Raw genomic sequence first — 18,773 nt, forward strand, 5'->3', positions numbered from 1 at the left:
CTCTTTCTTTTCCCCTTATCCTGGAGCCTGCCCTCTCATTTCATGCTGGGACTCCTACAAATTGCAACGTACAGGGTACCACTGCCAATTTGCCAAATGTCTTTCATCAAACACGGTACAAAAAAATCTCAGAGGAAAGTCAAGATACATTTACTTGTCAGACGACAAATGTGAACGCATTGGGAGGCAGTAGGGGCTGTAAGCTCAGGGGTTTGATTCATAATCACTCAGCTGCTAAAACATTCTCCACAGATGCAAGCGGACAGCACATTTGTCACTATGAAGGATTTTGACATGTACTGATCACAGGGCAGAGATATGGAATGATGCTGCTGCTCAGAGAGGTTGGTGGAAACTCTGTCCCTGCAGAATTTGGTCATTATGCCCCTCTAGCCAGAGCATTAGCATTTTCATATTACTTAGGATTTTATTTATTAAAAATCAATCCAGAAATATTTTATGATACTAATTTATTTGCATTTATTCCTTCTAATTGTTCCTTGTAGAAAATCATTTTGATATTCCACCCTCCATGGAATAAATTGTCTGAGTGAAAAATGACCTCTAGCCTTCAAGCTGATTAGCAGTAACAAGCCAGGGTGAGGGTCATGATCGCATATATTTATTGGGCAGAATAGAAAGTGCATGGGTGATGATTATAAATGTTTTATTTATGTACATTTAATATGTGAGTAAAGTTTCATTATCTAGTGGTTTTAAATCATTTGAGTGTCCGCCCTGCTGACACACTCAGATTCCTGTGGCAATACATCTTATAGAAACACTGTTCCTTTTATATGGAAAATAGCTTACTCATGACTATTATTATTCTCGGCTTTCATCTATAGCTCATATAAACTACAAGTCCTTTAAGTTATTTAAGAGCAATTGGCTGTTGAGAAATGTGTCTTGCTTTAGTAGCTGCTAATAGCTCCTTTTGAAGAAAGATCACTGTGATTACTTTACCTCAAACTGTTTCGATTTGGGAAAACCATCAAGAAACAAGACAATATATTATGGGCTTGAAGACTAATAGTGACATTCTTAAAGATAGTAGGGGTTACCCAAGTGCCTCTATATAAGCCTCCCAAACCTTGGGCTTCTGGTGTCAAAAGGAAGGAGGATTAAATTGGAGTGGAGGAATGGGAGAGACGATGGGAAGTGAGCTGAGGGTAGCTATTAACACTACACATAAACACACCACCACTTTCTGTCTAGCTACAACTGAGCAACATAAAAGCCATCACTGAATCCTTCCTTTCATCTTCATAAGATTTGTTCTCATAGCACTTGACCTCAGCTAAAAAGGATATATTTCCCCATGAGAACCTATAGAAGTAACTTAAACATTTGCCAGTTGGGTAGTTTAGCAGTTCTGTGACCAGCCTCAGCCCTAGTGTCAATATTTCAAATTAAGATATTGGATTTAGATGAGCTTTATTTAGCGTATGGGTCAACACCCTCACTTTCTTTGGCTATAAGGTCTGACTCATAGGATGTTCCTCTTGAAATAACACCCATTTTACAGAAGTGGTAAGTTTTGACATTCATTTTTATAAAGTCTGACTTGATATTTTAAAAAGATGAATTGGCCACAGACAATGGGGCAGTGAAGGCCTGGGGTAGGGGGTTGGGGGTGGACTGGAGGCGGTCAATGGAGGGAAAAGGGGGACATATGTAATACTTCCAAGAATAAATAATTATTTAAAAAATGCACAAAAAATAAAAAAATTAAAAGATGAATTGGGATAAATGGAACAGAATCTATTTATTTTTCAATTATGAAAAATCCATTGAAGAGGGCAATGTGTACTACTATGAATAAGCAATTTGCTGAGAGTGGGAAAACTAAAGGAGGAAAAGATAGATCATATATTTTAGAAATGTATTGCTCTATGCCCTATTAATGTCATAGGCTAATCTCTGATCTGTAAATGACAGTGATTTTTTATGGAACAGTAATTTTTATTTATATATATAATAGTTGTTGATGGTATCTGCAGCCAGATGTCAGGAAAAGGAAGTCATTTCACCCCCTTCCAGTCCCCAAGAGGCTATTAACTTTAAACTGACGCAAACTAATATTTAGATACAACTCCCTCATTTTTAGAAAAAAAAGTAGCTATATCTCTATTCAAGTAAAGTTGGTATTTTTAAAAACATTTCAGCAGGAAAGATATCATCAACTGGGTCCTAAGTACTTAGCTTAACATTGTTATCTGGCAGCCAATAATTGATGACATAAAGAAGTTTCTCATTAAAACTATTAAAGTGACAATCTGATTAAATGAAATGATATGTCCAATGGCACCATAAATTATGTGACCTAATGTTTCACAAATTAGATTACACATGCCTTTATCATAAAATAACTAACTTTTCATAAATAATTTCTGATGGGAAAGTTTGTAGATTTGGTAGTTTTCTATATTTATTCACTTGATAATCTTGAGAAGTCTCAAAATTATGGCCATTTGGGGGGGAAGTAAATATTCATATTTTATCATTATGTCACTCATGTATCACATTCAGCAATCATGATTACTTAGAGTTTTTCAACACTAAAATGTAAAAGCATGTATATTTAACATTTCCCACTAATATCCATGTTTTATAATACACATATAAATCACAGCTCTGAAGAAAACCTATGAACCAATGGAATGAGAGTGTTTTCAAAGAACTGCAATGGCAGTTACTATACCATTGTACTATCAGCAAATGGAATCTAACTTAAAATCTGAAATGGGCTTCAGAAGTTGGTAGAACCATGGCCATTTATGTAGGGGACATCACCTTATGCTTGAAGCAGCTACCAATATAGCCACTGGAAAGTAATACTCCACCTTAGAAAGTGAGGACCTTGAGGCACGAGACTCAGGACCTACCCCTGACAGGAAAGGCAGATGAGGAATACTGGAAATATAGGCCAGGATAATCAGAGAACAACCTCATCTACTATGCAACTTTGCCTAAGGGTCTCTCTCTCTCTCATACTTTTGAAATAAATGAACTTAATCCTTAAAAGTCTATCAGATGAGAAAAAATCATAATTCATCACATATTCCATAAAAGAAAAAAAGGAGGGATTTCTGGTAAAGGAAAACCAACATCAGATAGAGGAAATAAGTAAGTGTTAAAGTGCTCCAACTTCAAATAATTTATATATAATTATATGTGGTGACTAAAGAAAAATTGAACTGCATTCCAAAATTTTACCCATACCTCAAAATCAGAATATTTTGAGTGAACAAAGAAAATGAAAAAGCAAAAGCACATACACGCAGAGGAAATTTTGTAATAGGTGTTATTTATATACATTTCAATTGACCCAAGGTTTATTTGAGAGTGAAAACTAAATAAACACTATATTTTTCTTGAATAATAAAAAAAATAAAGTTGTCCCTTTATTGTTTATTAACTGATAACTGACTGGAAATGTAACTAAAAGCTAAGGAAGTGAGACCCAATGCTAAAAGATCCATTCATTAGCTAGACATAGATTTTTAAGCATTTATTCTTCTTTCTCCATATAGCTAAAACCACATCTGCCCTGGGATATGTGGATGTATTTCCAAAGTCAGCTTGTGTCTACACATAAGCTCATGTTTTATCCTTTTGAAGCCTTTATTAAAAGCATCTTTAACATGCCGATATGGGTTCCCCCAAATAATGGTGGTTTTTACTTAGTGACCCATCTCAAAGCCTCTTCAAATAACATGCTCCCAGGTGCTCAAAAAGAGTTCTACATCAAGGTATAATTATGTGGACTGAGTCAGATTTATAGAGTAAACTTCCTAGAGCATTCTAAATGCCCAATTATAACGGAAACTATTTCGCAGCTTCACAAGTTGAAAAACTATCTACTGAAGCCATATCATTGAATGGAAAGGGGCTCAGAATTCTTTATGCCTGTAAAGCAATTTAGAGTATAAGTTGTCCTTTTAATGCTACATTATTTTAGTCAAAAATATAAGCAGGAAACTTACCCAAGTTCTCTGATCAGGCAGTTGGAACTGGGAGCAAAATTGAAACAAAAACAAAAAATTACTTCTGTATCGGTATCTTTACCAAAATCTATCCCTTGAGAAATTAACATTTATACTAACTTGGTAATTTTGCTTATCAGGTAACTATACCTTAAGTAAAAGCTGTGGACATGAAAATTAAATATTTTATAACACTGCTGAGTTTCCTCTATTTATGTAAATTAAATTTTAGAATCGTTTATAAATTAGAATGTTCTTTTCCCAAGAAAGCTAAATGCTATCTACTACCAACTCTTAAATAGCAAAACAGATACTTTTTGTTTTTACTCATTGTATAACAAGATTCCTAAATTTTACTTAAATAGCTAAAAATAGCAAATTTCCTGAAAAAATATAGTCTCTTGTATTTTTACAATGTTAATAACAAAGAAAACAAAATATTTACTCAAATGTAAATCACTGACTAACAAAAAGTTATGTACTTGGAAGTACACTGTTTGACTTTTATTAGCATGGGACTCAGACCACCAGTAGTCAGAACACCTTAATTTAAAGAACTACAATGGTCTATTTATTTATGACAAGAATCACTGGAGAAAACATGAGGGACTTAGAAGCTCTTCCAGAAAACACAAATATTATACCCTTAAAAATATCATTTTGAAGCTAAAGGAGTTCATCACCACCAAACCAGTATTAAATGAAATGCTGAAGGGTATTCTTTAAGAAGAGGAAGAAGAAGAAAAAGGTAAAGATAAAAAATATGAACAACAAAGTGGCAACAAATACATTATCAACAATTGAATCTAAAAATCAAATGAATAAAAAATCTGATGAATAGAATAAACTGGTGAATGGAATAAAATCAGGGGCATGGAGGAGATGAACGGATTGACAATTCTCAGAAGGAAAGGGGTTTGGGGGGTGGGATGCAGAAAGAGATTAGACAAAGATCTTATATGCATGTATGCATTACCTATGGACACAGACAATAGGGTGGAGAGGGCTTGGGACAGGGTGGGAATCAGGTGGAGGGAAGCTATAGGAGGAAAAAAGAGAAACTTCTGTAATAATTTCAACAATAAAGATTAATTTAAAAAAAAGTTCTGCATAAGGAAAAAAAAAAAAAAAATATGTATCTATATATATATCATTTTGCCTGGTTTAACGGGATATGTCTTGCTATGATACGTTTTGGAATATTTAATAAGGAAGGCACATAGTTTTTAAGGATGAAAGGTTTATTACAAAAGAAATATAAAAATAAGAAACACTTGTTGAAAGCAAAGTAGAAGATGAAGGGCAGAAGACTTAAGTGATTTCACATGAATATATAAATGATAACTTAGAAAAGACTAATTTTTTTCTCAATTTTTTTTGATGCAGTAACAGAATAGTGAGACACTTTATAAGAAAGAAAATAAAAATGAATAAAAAACAGAAGTAGACGTAAAACAGAATCTCTCCTGCAAGTGTACACAAAGCCAAACATCTGAAAGCAAAATGCATCTTTTGTTACTAATATTAAAAATATAGGAAAATCAAACCAAGGAATAATAGTCAGTTTTACAATAACATTATTGTCCAATGGCAATTCAAATGAGCTCCCAATCTGAGTAAAGTACTCAACACAGAAATCAATGAAAAGGACATTCTAAAAGTCACACAGAATTATCACTCCCTTTATCTTACCTACTTACAGCTGTATCTATTTCCTTTTCAAAAATAACCTCAACTAAGACTCCACAAATAATTTTCAACTACTTAGAAAAAGAATCTCTACAGTACTTACTTATCTATTATATTAAACTAACTTATTTATAAGAAAATAATAGTCCACCCTGCATGGCCCAGTGGTTGAGAATTGACCTATGAACCAGGAGGTCACAGTTCAATTCCCGGTCAGGACAACATGCCTGAGTTGTGGGCTCAGTCCACAGTGTAGGGCATGCAGGAGGCAGCCAATCAATGACTCTCTCTCATCATTGATGTTCCTATCTCTTTCTCTCCCTCTCCCTTCCTCTGTAAATCAACAAAAATATATTTTTAAAAATAGAAGGCTAAATAGTCCTCTAATGGCACAATAGAGCAAACATATTTCTTTAAGCATTGAACCAAGAAGTTAGTTAAATGATAACCAGCATTTGATTTTTAATTCTAATGTATGTGTTCTTATATCTTCTAGGTACTTTGACAATAATTTTTAAAATGCATGTTATTATTCAAATTCAGTAAGATGGCCTAATAATCTTTCAATAAAATTCAATAATATTTATGATGGCATTCACCTTGCACTGATTAAAAACTGTGTGAAGGGACATGTTAAGTAAAATACAAAAACATACAAAAAGTGTAATTTTCAGGTTTTCCCTTAAAATACCACTACCAAGCATTTATATATCTATTAGTGGCCCAGTGCACGGATTTGTGCACATTGAAAGGAAATTAATTAGAATTCATGGGGGGAGCGCTGCGGCTCGAAGGGTATCTGCGGAGTGAGCGGGGTCCCTCCAGCAGGTGGGGTCCCTCAGCCTGGCCTGTGGGGATTGGGCCAAAACCGGCTCTCTGACATCCCCCGAGGGGTCCCAGAGTGCGAGAAGGCACTCTGCAAAGTTGCTGTCGTACAGGGTGTGGAACGCAAATGCAAGTGTGCAATAAACTAGATTTGGGGCCGACAGTGCTCCAGCAACAACATAACCCACAGCCAAAGGTGTAATGGCGCAGCCCTATGAGGAACCGGGCTCCTTCTCTCTGGTTTTGGGGTGCATCACCTGAAAACTGCCGCTGCCAAGTCACTGCAGCTCAGAAGCTCCTGCGTTGAGTGTCTGCCCCCTGGTGGTCAGTGTGCATCAAACCTACCGGCGGGTCAGCCAGTTGTTTAGCCTTTTATATATAGAGATTTATATTTTCCCCTAAAGCCTTGATAATATGTGTTCTCCTCTTTATAATGGACTAGAGGCCCACTGCATGGATTCGTGCACTGGTGGGGTCCCTTGCACTGGTGTACAATTTGGGCTGGGGAGGGCTCCAGGGCATGCCCAGCTCGTCTCGCCCAGTCCCGATTGGCCAGACCCTAGCAGCAAGCTAACCTACCAGTCTGAGTGTCTGCCCCCTGGTAGTCAGTGTGCATCATAGCTACCAGTCGAACGGTCGAATGGTAGGTTAGGCTTTTATACATATAGATGGCAGGAGGGTAGTTTACTGATATTCCTGTATATTCACAATGAAATACTCCTGCATCCATTAATAATAAGCGATTTTCCTTAAGTCCTTCCTCATGCCAAGCACAATGCTAACCATGTTAGTGCATGAACCTGATCCTTGCAGCCACACTGGTGAAGCTGGAAGGAGTGTTCCCATCACACTGACAGAGAAAGCTCAGAGAGAGGAACTACACTGCTCAAAACTTAGGCCCTTGTGCTAATACCTAGTGAAGCCACTTGCAGATCAGTTATTTCAGGCCTCAAACTCTGGGCAGTTTTTGTTGTAATTAAATGTATCCTATCTAATAAAAGAGCAATATGCAAATTGACTGTCACTCCAAGACACAAGGTGGCTGCCCCCATGTGGTCAAAGATGGCATCCCCCATGTGGACACAAGATGGCCGCCACAAGATGGCCTGCAGGGAAGGGCAGTTCTGGGCAGTTAGGGGTGACCAGGCCAGCAGAGGAGGGCACTTGGGGATGACCAGGCTGGCAGGGGAGGGTAGTTGTGGGCAATCAGGCCAGCAGGGAAGGCAGTTAGTGGTGACCAGGGCAGCAGAGGAGGGCAGTTGGGGGAGACCAGGCCAGCAGGGGAGGGCAGTTAGGGGGGACCAGGCCTGCAGGTGAGGGCAGTTGGGGAGGACCAGGCCTGCAGGTGAGGGCAGTTGGGGGGACCCAGGCCTGCAGGGGAGGGCAGTTGTGGGCAATCAGGCCAGCAGGGAGGGCAGTTAGGAGTGACCATGCCAGCAGAGGAGGGCAGTTGGGGGAGACCAGGCCTGCAGGGGAGGCCAGTTGGGGCGGGGACCCAGGCCTGCAGGGGAGGGCAGTTGGGGGGTGACCAGGCCTGCAGGGGAGGAGAGTTGGAGGGGGGCCAGGCTTGCAGGGGAGGGCAGTTAAGAGTGACCAGACCAGCAGGGGAGGGCAGTTGGGGGTGACCAGGCCTGCAGGGGAGGACAGTTAGGGGCGACCAGTCTGGCAGAGGAGGGCAGTTAGGGGTGATCAGGCCAGCAGGGGAGGGCAGTTAGGGGCAATTGGGCTGGCCGGGGAGCAGTTAGGCGTCCATCAGGCTGGCAGGGGAGTGGTTAGGGGGTGACCAGGCTGGCAGGCAGAAGCAGTTAGGGGCAATCAGGCAGAGGCAGATGAGCGGTTTGGAGCCAGCAGTCCTGGATTGTGAGAGGGATGTCCATCTGCCCGTTTAGGACCGATCCTAGTGGGACCGATCCTAGTGGGATCGGGCCTAAACGGGCGGTTGGACATCCCTCAAGGGGTCCCAGATTAGAGAGGGTACAGGCTGGACTGAGAGACAACCCCGCCCCCTCACACACATACAAATTTCATGCACTGGGCCTCTAGTATGACTATAATATCCTTATAAGCATTTAGTTATAATTAGAAGAGAAGTTACTAAGACAGATAAATTTTGGGAGCAATATCTGACACTAAATGCATATTATACTCAGGGGCATTAGTCCATGAGGCCTACAAGTGCAATTCAGATCAGCCTAAATATAATATACTAGAGGCTTCTTGCATTCCGGGAGCCCTGGGGGGATGTCCGACTGCTGCAGAGACAGAAGAGGCTCCCACCTCTGCCGCTGCGCTTGCCAGCCATGAGCCCAGCTCAGGGCTTCTGGCTGAGCAGTGCTCCCCCTCGGGGAGCGCTCTGACCACCAGGGGGCAAGCTCCTGTGTTGAGTGTCTGCCCCTTGGTCGTCAGGCATGTCATAGCAACCCATCATTCCACCATTCGGTCAATTTGCATTTTAGCCTTTTATTATCTATATATATAAAAGCCCAGCAACCGGATTGGCAGAATGACCAGAATGACTGGTGGCTATGACGCGCACTGCAGCAGCCAACCAGCCTGATCTGGGCCCTGATTGCCCTCTCCCCGTCCCCCTCCCCCTGCCCCGGCCGGCCCAGCCCCCGATCAGGGGTAGGGCTGGCCGTCCAACAGCCTGTAGCCCCTCCCCCCTGCCATCCAGGCCCAATAGGCCCCCATTGGGGTGGGCCATCCAGACTCTACCCATGCATGAATTTGTGCACCGGGACTCTAGTACAGGATAAGTCACTGATAAAAATGTACTATTTTAGAACTTGCTTCTTTTCCATAAAGCAAATGATGTCATTCCTTAGCCTTCCTATATAAAATGAATACTAACTGGAATATTTCTAACCCTTTTAATACTAAACTATACATATTATCTCAGTTTGAAACATAGAGAATCTTTGAGCAATATAGGTTTCTCCAGCTAACCCAGAAGATGGTATTTCAGCTCTCATACTCTGCTATTCAAGACTTTGGGAAGGCACTTGAAAAAGTGAAGAAGAGGTAACAGACAGGGCATGGAGGGGTGGTGGAAAAGAGTCATATCCCAAGATGATATAACTTAATTACCTCTTAACTTTATATGAGATAGTGTGTATAAAATTCCACTAATTTTATTAGAGGAGCATGATTTTTAGTTTGAATATACAGAAACAGAACAAATTAGTTTACAGTTTGCAAGCATTTTCATAAAACTTTTGCTTACTAGCTATAAAGACCAGAGCTTGTATCTTTAAAAAAGTAAAAATAAAATATCATTAAATTAAAAAGCCAGATTCAAGATGTTACATATTTGTTCTTATAATTCTCCACATTTTTATTGATATGTAAACTAGTTTTTAAAAATTGACCCAATATGTAGGAACGTAGAGATAACCAATTCGATAACACTGCTTTGTATTTTCCTTGCAATGAGAAACTGTATATATTTTGATAACGGGACACAACTCTACTCAGCAAATAGCTGTGTATTGTGGTGAATTCCTGAGCAATTACAGAACTTTTCTGGAATGCCCAGTGGTCTCTAGATAAATTCCTTCACCCTGTATGGTAACAACATATCAGGTAGAATCATTTCCTGTTTTTATCTAAGTACTAAAAGAACCTTGGTGAGTTTGGGATGAGTCACGGTGTATCCCTTTCTTACTATCAGTAACTTTTAAGCATAAAAGATAACAATATTTATTCTCTTAACTGAATTTTGCTCACTACAAAATACACTTTGGCTCAACAAGTAGTCAATAGCGGACTATCACTGAACACCAAAAGCATGATATCTTTACACATACTTTAATTACTTTTTCTTTAAAGAGTATGGATTTTAATTCTGCTAGAATTTCCTGTGTTCTTCCACACCAGCGTCATAGGAAATCCTAATGTTCTCAAGATTTCTTTCATTTCATTGCACCTGCTTTTCAGGATCAACAAGTTAGTTTACAAGCTTCAAGTCTCAAATCCAAAATACTTACTTGTGGGTGAAATAAGAATCCTGGAGAAGGTCTCAAGTATTTCTCTTTTAAAGCTTCAAGTGGGTCAGTTAGTTTTCTTTTCTCTACTCTGAAAGGTTAAAATTAGATTTGGGATATGAATCAGACTCGTATATCAATAACTACATTATCACTGACATTTAAAACAGCTCACAGTAAAGCAAATGGTAGGTTTCTGGGAAGCATACTAATAAAAATATAAAGACATCTGTTCAGTTCTTAAAGAATACTTATGGCACTTCTAGGCATGCAAAGAGAGAAGGTCCTATTTATATGGAAAAATCCTATTGAATGACTAGTCATTATAATGAAGAAATATTAAAAAAATGAAGAGTCATGAAGTCAGAGGCAACTGGTGGTAAGTCTGTACCTTTCTACTTCACGTGTAGACAAGAATGCTTGGTGATTTTGAAATCGTGAGGACAGGGTTCATTTCGAAAATTAAAATCATTTTCTACTAAGAAGGTGCTCCCCCAAATATTCATAATATCTCTTCCATATTTGCCAATAATGGCTGGAGAATTTCTAAGCATACTGTACACCCTGCTAGCCACTCTTTGAGGTGTAAGCATCTTTTTTTCGATGCCACTGATGATAAACAGGGCAGGTGAAAAGGGGTGGGGGGGGGGGTGGGAAGAGGATGAGAATCTTTTTGAAGACAGAGTGACATCCAAAACTTATATATATAGCCCTCTGCATTGGAAATGTTTGTCACTCTATTTTCTATTAAGCATATAGGAAATGACATGAGTTGAATTATTTCTTTTACCAACTGTGGATAAGTTTCTTTTAAAAGCTTGAATAAGTATACTTTTAAAATAGAATCAAAATGAATAAAAACAGCTATCACTGCTTAAAATTTTATATATGCTTATTTTGCATACACTATTTCACTTATTAAAATGGAAGCTCTTCTACCCTTTTGATGAGTGAAAAAAATGTTTAAGACAGGGAAAGATGAAATTTCAACCCAGTTCTTACACTAAAACAGGTGTAGTCCTTTCACAAGTTTGGTAGAATGACAGGCCTAAGGTCTTAATTGAGGCAAATGGCAGAGAGAAGATTGAGATAAGCAAAAGGAAAGTTAGGAGGTGGTAGAGACAAGTATAACAGGTTAATGAAGGAACTGAAAGTCCATCTCATTGGGAGGGTCTAAGAAAGAGAGTCTGAGAAATGACCTTCACAAAGGACTACCATATATCACTGAGTTGAAAGTAGAACTCTATGAGCATTGTGTAACAGACAATCTACACACAAAACAGGACAGCTCTGTTTTCCCTTCTTTTTCCTTCTCTAGTAATGGGTCTGCCACAGGAATTAAAATTAAGATATAATAATTTATTTTTGGGGGGGTACCCAAGCATGATATACCAATGGCTCTAAGATATTTTTGATAGTCCTTTTTTATTCCCCTTGTCATGTGCAAGTAAAAGTATCCCTTAACATACTAGCAATGTTTCTTGTTTAATGTGTTGTAGATAATATAGGTGAAAAAAGTTTTAAATAATAAATTTTGCAACTCTAGTACCTATTAAGCAAAAGGAATTCAATAAATATTATTAAATGAAAGAATAGATTTCTCTTGTCCTGACTGGGTAATTCAATTAGTTAGAGCATCGTCCTGATACACCATGGTGATGGGTTCAATCCCTGGTCAGGGCACATACAAGAATCAATTGATGAATGCATAGTCGAACAACAAATTGATTTTCTCCTCTCTCTCTCTCTCTCTCTCTCTCTCTCTCTCTCTCTCTCTCTCTCTCAAGACAATTAATAAAAGATCAATTCATAAAAAAACTGACAAAAATATGCAAATACTTTCAGCTTAAATAAGTCCAATAAAAAAATATCTACATCTTCCATTAACTCCTGATGATGTTCAAGATTTGGATGAGAAAGTAAATGTGGAAATGTTAATATTTGAAATATATAATAAGCATAATTACTGTTATTCATACCTTTTAAAGAAAATTAGTATTTTAAAACTAAATCATTCTGAATGGTCAAGTGAGTGTTACGTATGCTGTATAACAAGCTTTTTATTAAGCATATATGTGTCCCCCAAAGAATTTTTGGATGCATTAAAGGAAACTGGATAATGAAAGCATTAAACAAAGATGTGTTTTCTTAAGCCAACCACTCACATTATATACAGAACATTTTTGTGATTAATATTTCACTTACTTGGAGCTCCTAACAGATTTATTTAGAAACAGAATATGAGCAGTGTTTATCAAGGATTGTTGGTAGGTTAACAAAGCATAAACTCTTGCTGTCCTGTGCCCCATCTCATTCCAAATAACCTGACCCATTTAAGTACCCACACATATTTGCATTAATCCGTCAGGAGCCTCATTCTTCCGCCACTTGACAACTTGCTTTAAATATGACTTTCCCATATTTTCCACTTTAAAAAAAGTGTTTAAAAATAAATTTATTGTCAAGGGAAAGAACTCTGTGGGTCTATTCCAAAACCCCAAATTCAGAGTCATCCAAAAATAAGTCCAAACTTCAACTTTCTGAATAAAAACGAATTCACTCGCTCAAAAAAACTTCACTCTCTGTTTTATAATAATAATTAAAATGGTTTGTTAAACACTGTGCCTCCATAACGTAAACAAGAGCTTTCATGCCTATGTTCACATTTAGGCATTTCCCATCTACCCTTACCTGTAGATAGGGTCCATGAAGAAAGGAGTGGGTCTAGCATGCTGCAAGGAGCCATCTGATGCAGATCTTGGTTCAATGTTGCTTCCTTTCTTTTCCCCAAACACATGGTTTTTTCGAGGCTCAGTAAGCTTTGTCCCACTGGCTCTACTCCTACTGCCCATACTTAGATCCAGGGGCTGGTCTTGACTTGTGGCTGGCGTGGCTGAAGGCTTGGAGGGTACTGGAGTCAAGGGCTTCTCATCCTTTCGCTTAGTGGTGAGATCAAAGGGAGACTCAGAGCTTCCCTTCTGCAGTTTCTTTACTTCACTTGGTGATTGGGGTTCCATTTTCAAGGGTAACGATCTCAAGTCTCTATCAGGAAATGGGTACATTGACTGAGAGAATGCTGGAAAAAACGGGAGGGGAAACATGGAAGGGTAAGGTAAAGCTCCAACTTTTTTGTCTTGCAGCCCCACCAGTCCTGTTGAACCAAAGTATTTTTCAGCAATAGAAGCAATAGCCTTTATAGAATCATTCACAGCTCCTGACACCGCAGTTTGCTCCTCTAAAGATGGTGAGAAAATGGAATGATTGCTGTATTCTTTCTTATTATGTATTGAAGCCAGATTCTGAAGAGGGCTTACTTTGTCTTTGAACATTTTACCATTTTCTTTAAATTTTTCTTTATCACTTTCAATGTCACTTTCCAGATCAGAGCCCGAGGTTGTTTCCAGGTCACTGCCACTTGGCGTACTGACATCATCAAGGTCACTACTCTCTGACTGGTCACTGATTTTCTCAAGGGGCCTCTCTTCAGAGGACCTCTCGGGCTGGAGCTCCACTGGCTTATCGTCCCCTACAGGTGGGTGTTTAGATAGTGCCTTCAAAATATCCTGTGTAGCTGGCAGTATCTGAGGATGTGTCATGAGGGGACTTTGACTTTTGTTTGTCTGTTCAGTACTTGATAGTCCTTTAACAGGAGAACTAGCAGGTATCAAAGGAGGCCTGTGGTACAAGCCGGAAGGAAACAGACCAGGGAAGCTAAAAGAAAATCCAGGAGCTGTTGGAAAGGTAAGACCAGCAGGATGCCTATTGGCACCAAAATAGTCAGCAAGGCCCGGGTTGGCATGACTCATATTAACCATGGACGTTTTATCCATAGCTGGGGTTCCAGGAAGTGAAATGCCTTGGCCAAAAAATCCACCTGCCGCAAAATGGTTCTTGCCCTCACAAAACCTCCTGTGTTTATTTAAGGAAGACGTAGTGCTGAACATTTGTCCACAGTCTTTGCACTTGATTTGGGTTCTGCAATCAGCATGCATGCGCTTATGACGACAAAGGTTTGAAAACTGAGTATAGGATTTATGGCAGACCTCACCTGTGTGCAAACAACAAAAAAGAATCTCAGGCTTTATGGCAATTGCTTCTGAATTTAGCAAGTATCACAATTGGTTTACCCAAAATTTCAATTAGGAAGCCAGGAATAGATGTTGGAGGCACCAATCTGGGTGCTCCAAACACAGAAAACCCCATTTCACTAGATTCCAAAGCAAGGCATCCAACCTGACAAATGTCTTGAGGCAGCACAATTATTTCATATATATAAAAATAGTTCTATCATCCCCATTGCACGATATTTTGCATCATATTTTTGTCTTTAAATATTCATGAAAAAGTCAAATCCCAGCATACATTGACTTCCCACCCAACTGCTACACTAACAGAAACTGCCAAGTTAACGTCTGTAGATATAACATGAAACATAACAGGAACCCCTTCAACAGTTTAGACCATTTAAAGAATTCTATATTGTAGGCACCAGAACAAAATAAAACAGCCTTTCCCTCAACCAGAAACTTCACCTTTATTCCCTCTCCCCTTGGGGAAAAAGCCTGTGACTGCTCTACCATTATTTAATTTGAATTATATCATATGCTCGCATCATTCACACATCAAAGCCACACAACAATGCACATTGTGTATTCTGAGACATTTTTAACAATCATTTTCATGATTTCAGAAAGACTGACATAATTTACAATGGCTCTATTTTAAGCCTGCAAAGGAAACTAAATTGAATGTAGCCCATCCTGCATTGCTGGTTCCCATGAACTATGATCACGTCCTCTGACTTCCCCTCACACCAGTGGTTGTGCTAACCTTCCTGCATTTATGAAACCCCTGTCCTTGGGAAACATGTCCACTTGTTGTCATATCTTCACCGGTTATCTCAGGGCTTGACTTCTCTGTGCTATAGCCAACTACGGTAAAGCGGGTGGGCGGGGTGGGGGTGGCAGGGGGGAGGCACTCTGAATGCTCTCAGCCGGAAAGAACACAGCAGTGGGTGTGGCTGGGAAATAACCCTCTTCACTGAGAATTTGCAAAAACAGTAGCACATCTTCCTCCTCGACTATGTGCGAACAGATCTCAGTATATTTTAAGACCAAACTCGGTAACCCTTGAGAACTCCTTTGCTAGGTAAGAATGCCACTTACTTCGTGGTGCAGCAGGGTTATGGGATCCCATTTCCTAAGCATCCCATTTTTATTTTACTTTAGTAAAGACGAGCCCACTTTATATGGGAGCTTAATGGAATGCTCCTGTGCAGGTTTAATAGATGCAGAAATATGATGTGCCTCCTTGGTAATTGTTGAAACAAATTTATAGAAGAAATTAAATTGAAGACAAAACATAACATTTATGGCTTTCATGTGATGACTGTCCTTAAGCAGAGAGTGGCTGAGCCCCTGAGTCAAAGCAATAATAATTAAAAAATAAAACTCATGCAAAGGAGATTTTACAGACCTTCAGTCCCCCAAAATTCACCCAGAACTTGGATGATCCCACACACCACCAAATAGGAAGCAACCAAGTGATTCCATATCTAGCTCTTCTATTACTAACAGTTAAAATGCATTACTATGTATATCAGTGTGCTTAGTAATATGAAAGGAGTTTTCAACTGTGGTATGATTCATAACATTGTTGAGAAGCATAATAAGCATCTTAATGGGAAGAGAAGAAGCGAGTGATTACTTTTCAAATCATTATTCTAGAATATACTGACCAGAGTCTCCTTTAAAAGTATATACTAATATATATAATTATATATAATTATATAAGTATATATAAGTATATATAAGTATAAGTATACTTATATATACTTATATATATATACTTATATACTTATATAAGTATATATAAGTATATATAATATATATAAGTATATATAATTGTATAATTATATACATATACATATGTATGTGTGTGTGTGTGTGTGTGTGTGTGTATGACTTTAAATAGTATATATAATTAAATTCTTTGATATACTAATCAAAACCATATGACGTAGAGGGTCGAAGCAGGAGACTTTCACCAGTTATACTAATTCAGCTATAAGCAATAACAAGGAATAGTAAGTGAAATGTTGGAATTATAAACGTACACTCATTAAGAAAGCGACACCTCCCCTCTGGCCATTAAAATGTCTTATGGGTATTCAACCAAGGTGGAAGTTTTTGAAGGGTTTGCAACTTTTTGGCAAAGGACCACTGCTCTGTACACTTCTTTCTGAGAGCTCCACGGGTCTAAGAAAATCAAGAGCTTCTCTATATTGGAGTAGCAGAAGGTGCATTTGACTGCCCTGGCTGTACCGTGCGACACGGATGAGCGGTGTCTGTGAGCGATCTCAAGAACACAGCATCTGGGCTGTTTCCTTAGGCAGAGGCATTGCTTTTCTCACTTGAAGGCCTGGCCCACCACAAACCACCAGGCCTGCAGGTAAACGGCTCAATTGATGTTGAAATCTCTACTCTACTGTAATTTTCTCAGTAATAACGAATTAGCCAGCAGTTAACATTGCGTTTTTCTACTTATTAAACAAATTAAGAGGTATTTTGAATATATTCAGCCTATTAGAGCATGTGGTTTCTATTTGGGAAGCTGGAGGTTTCTGTAAAGCAGTGAGTAATTACCTTAGCGATGGTGACTTTGGGCTCAAGCTTGGCGGTGCACTGTAATAAGAGACAGTTGCCATAAACACACCAGTGGGGGTACAGCGTGGTGTGTGGCCTTCTGGTGAGAAACAGATATCAACTCTAGGTGAACCTCCTCCACCCCAAAGCCTCCACACCAACTCCTCTTTTGTTCTGAAATTACATGGCTATTATTCATAATTACCCCATGGCTCTCTGTCAGATTTTGTATTTGAAGAAAGCCATCTGCTATTTAAATTTACCAATAATTACTGAAAATACATTCATGGGAAATCATTTGTGCAATCTAATTGGAAAGGGACACCCTATAGCACTTTAAAGTGAAATACTTGGCTTCAGCACAATTAAAATTCCAGATCCCAGAATCTCAGATGATAGCAGTCTGTATTTTTCTGACTTTTATTTTAAATAATAGAGAAAGCATTAAATGGGGGTTGCTGATGTGTTGTGGTCTATTTCACTCCCCCCCCCTTCTACCAAAACGTAATACATTTATTAAAAATGTATTTCTGAAAAATCAGAAATAAATGAATTACTTACGCCTGTGGTATTTGCAAGGACATTGTTAGAGCATTGCAAGCTAGAGTCTTGCTTTTTTTGAGACAAGAGGTCTAAAATTTCTATTGTATACTTTATTTCCTGCAACTTTCAACAGCGCTTCCCCAAGGGAGCCTAGAGCACCCTTTTGTTTATCAGCTAGTCCTCTTCACTCCACCCAGGGAACATGTGAGCCCAACAGGACTCTAGTGTACGCTGGAAAAGGAAAGGAAAGCTCTGTTGGTGCTTAGAAGCACAAAAGAGGGCTGTGTCAAGGCCAAATGGAGGAGGGCTAGTCTCTGGCATCTCCACGTTGGCACTGAAAATTAGGTTTTTTTCCATTAGGTCCTGTAGTAGTGTCTCCTATACCTACTACAAACCACCGCGTATTTGTCAAAAACACTGTTTTGCAAGGGTTCCCAAGTCAGAGGTGGTGCCAACAACCAAGTATCCTTCAACCAGTCCTAAGCTTATCTGGATCCAAAATCAGTCTTGACGTTTGTAGCGCAGCTCAATGAGTCACTGTGTTTACATGCCCAGCCGAGCAATGGATCAAAAGGAGTCCAGAGGCGCTGCCCAGATGGACTGAGAGCCACTGGCTTTCCTGATGAAATCTTTCAGCACAATACAGAGAACAGGAGTGGGTGGACTGAAGAAGAACCGAATGAGGGCTTTATTTTGCTTTATTTGAAGTGTGTTACTAAAGTGTTCAGATTGTACGTCTCCTGAAAACACACAAACCCACTGCCTTAAATCTGCTTGAGTGCAGTGAGTTACAGACGCAGCGTGCCCAGCATCAGAGTGAAAATGTTCTGCTTTTCAAGCAACTGAGAACTACCGACCCCGCAGCCTGGGATCGGCAGCCAGGGGCAGGTTGAAGGGCATTTTACTTCCTTCTCTCTCTCCCCACACAGACACGCACACACGTACACACCGAGCCCTAAGCCCACTCGCCAGGTGGGGCCCTTCCGGCTCTGTCTGATCCAGAACAGGTTTTTATCACTTGATCGTGGTTACTGGTATCTGCTCTTTGCTGTTTTACAAAGCCACAGACGTTTTCAGCGTGAGACCAATCTGGTCGTCTC

The 18,773-nt window shown here is 39.4% G+C and overlaps 1 protein-coding gene across 5 annotated transcripts in view; it reads right to left on the reverse strand.

Annotated features, from left to right (window-relative positions):
* Positions 1-18,773, reverse strand: part of MECOM (MDS1 and EVI1 complex locus) — a 61,192-nt gene that overhangs the window by 19,356 nt on the left and 23,063 nt on the right. For 2 of the 5 annotated variants that reach the window (XM_028146569.2, XM_054713710.1), the window contains exons 6-8: positions 13,178-14,534; positions 10,490-10,577; positions 3,990-4,016 (exon numbers count right to left, since the gene is read on the reverse strand). In XM_028146569.2, the coding sequence (XP_028002370.2) occupies positions 3,990-4,016; positions 10,490-10,577; positions 13,178-14,534 (1,472 nt within the window). The remainder of the gene's footprint in view (positions 1-3,989; positions 4,017-10,489; positions 10,578-13,177; positions 14,535-18,773) is intronic. The other 3 variants (XM_054713712.1, XM_028146570.2, XM_028146577.2) reach the window with 2 other exon arrangements.

Source organism: Eptesicus fuscus, chromosome 3 (genome assembly GCF_027574615.1).
Source record: "Eptesicus fuscus isolate TK198812 chromosome 3, DD_ASM_mEF_20220401, whole genome shotgun sequence".
NCBI classification, from domain to species: domain Eukaryota; kingdom Metazoa; phylum Chordata; class Mammalia; order Chiroptera; family Vespertilionidae; genus Eptesicus; species Eptesicus fuscus.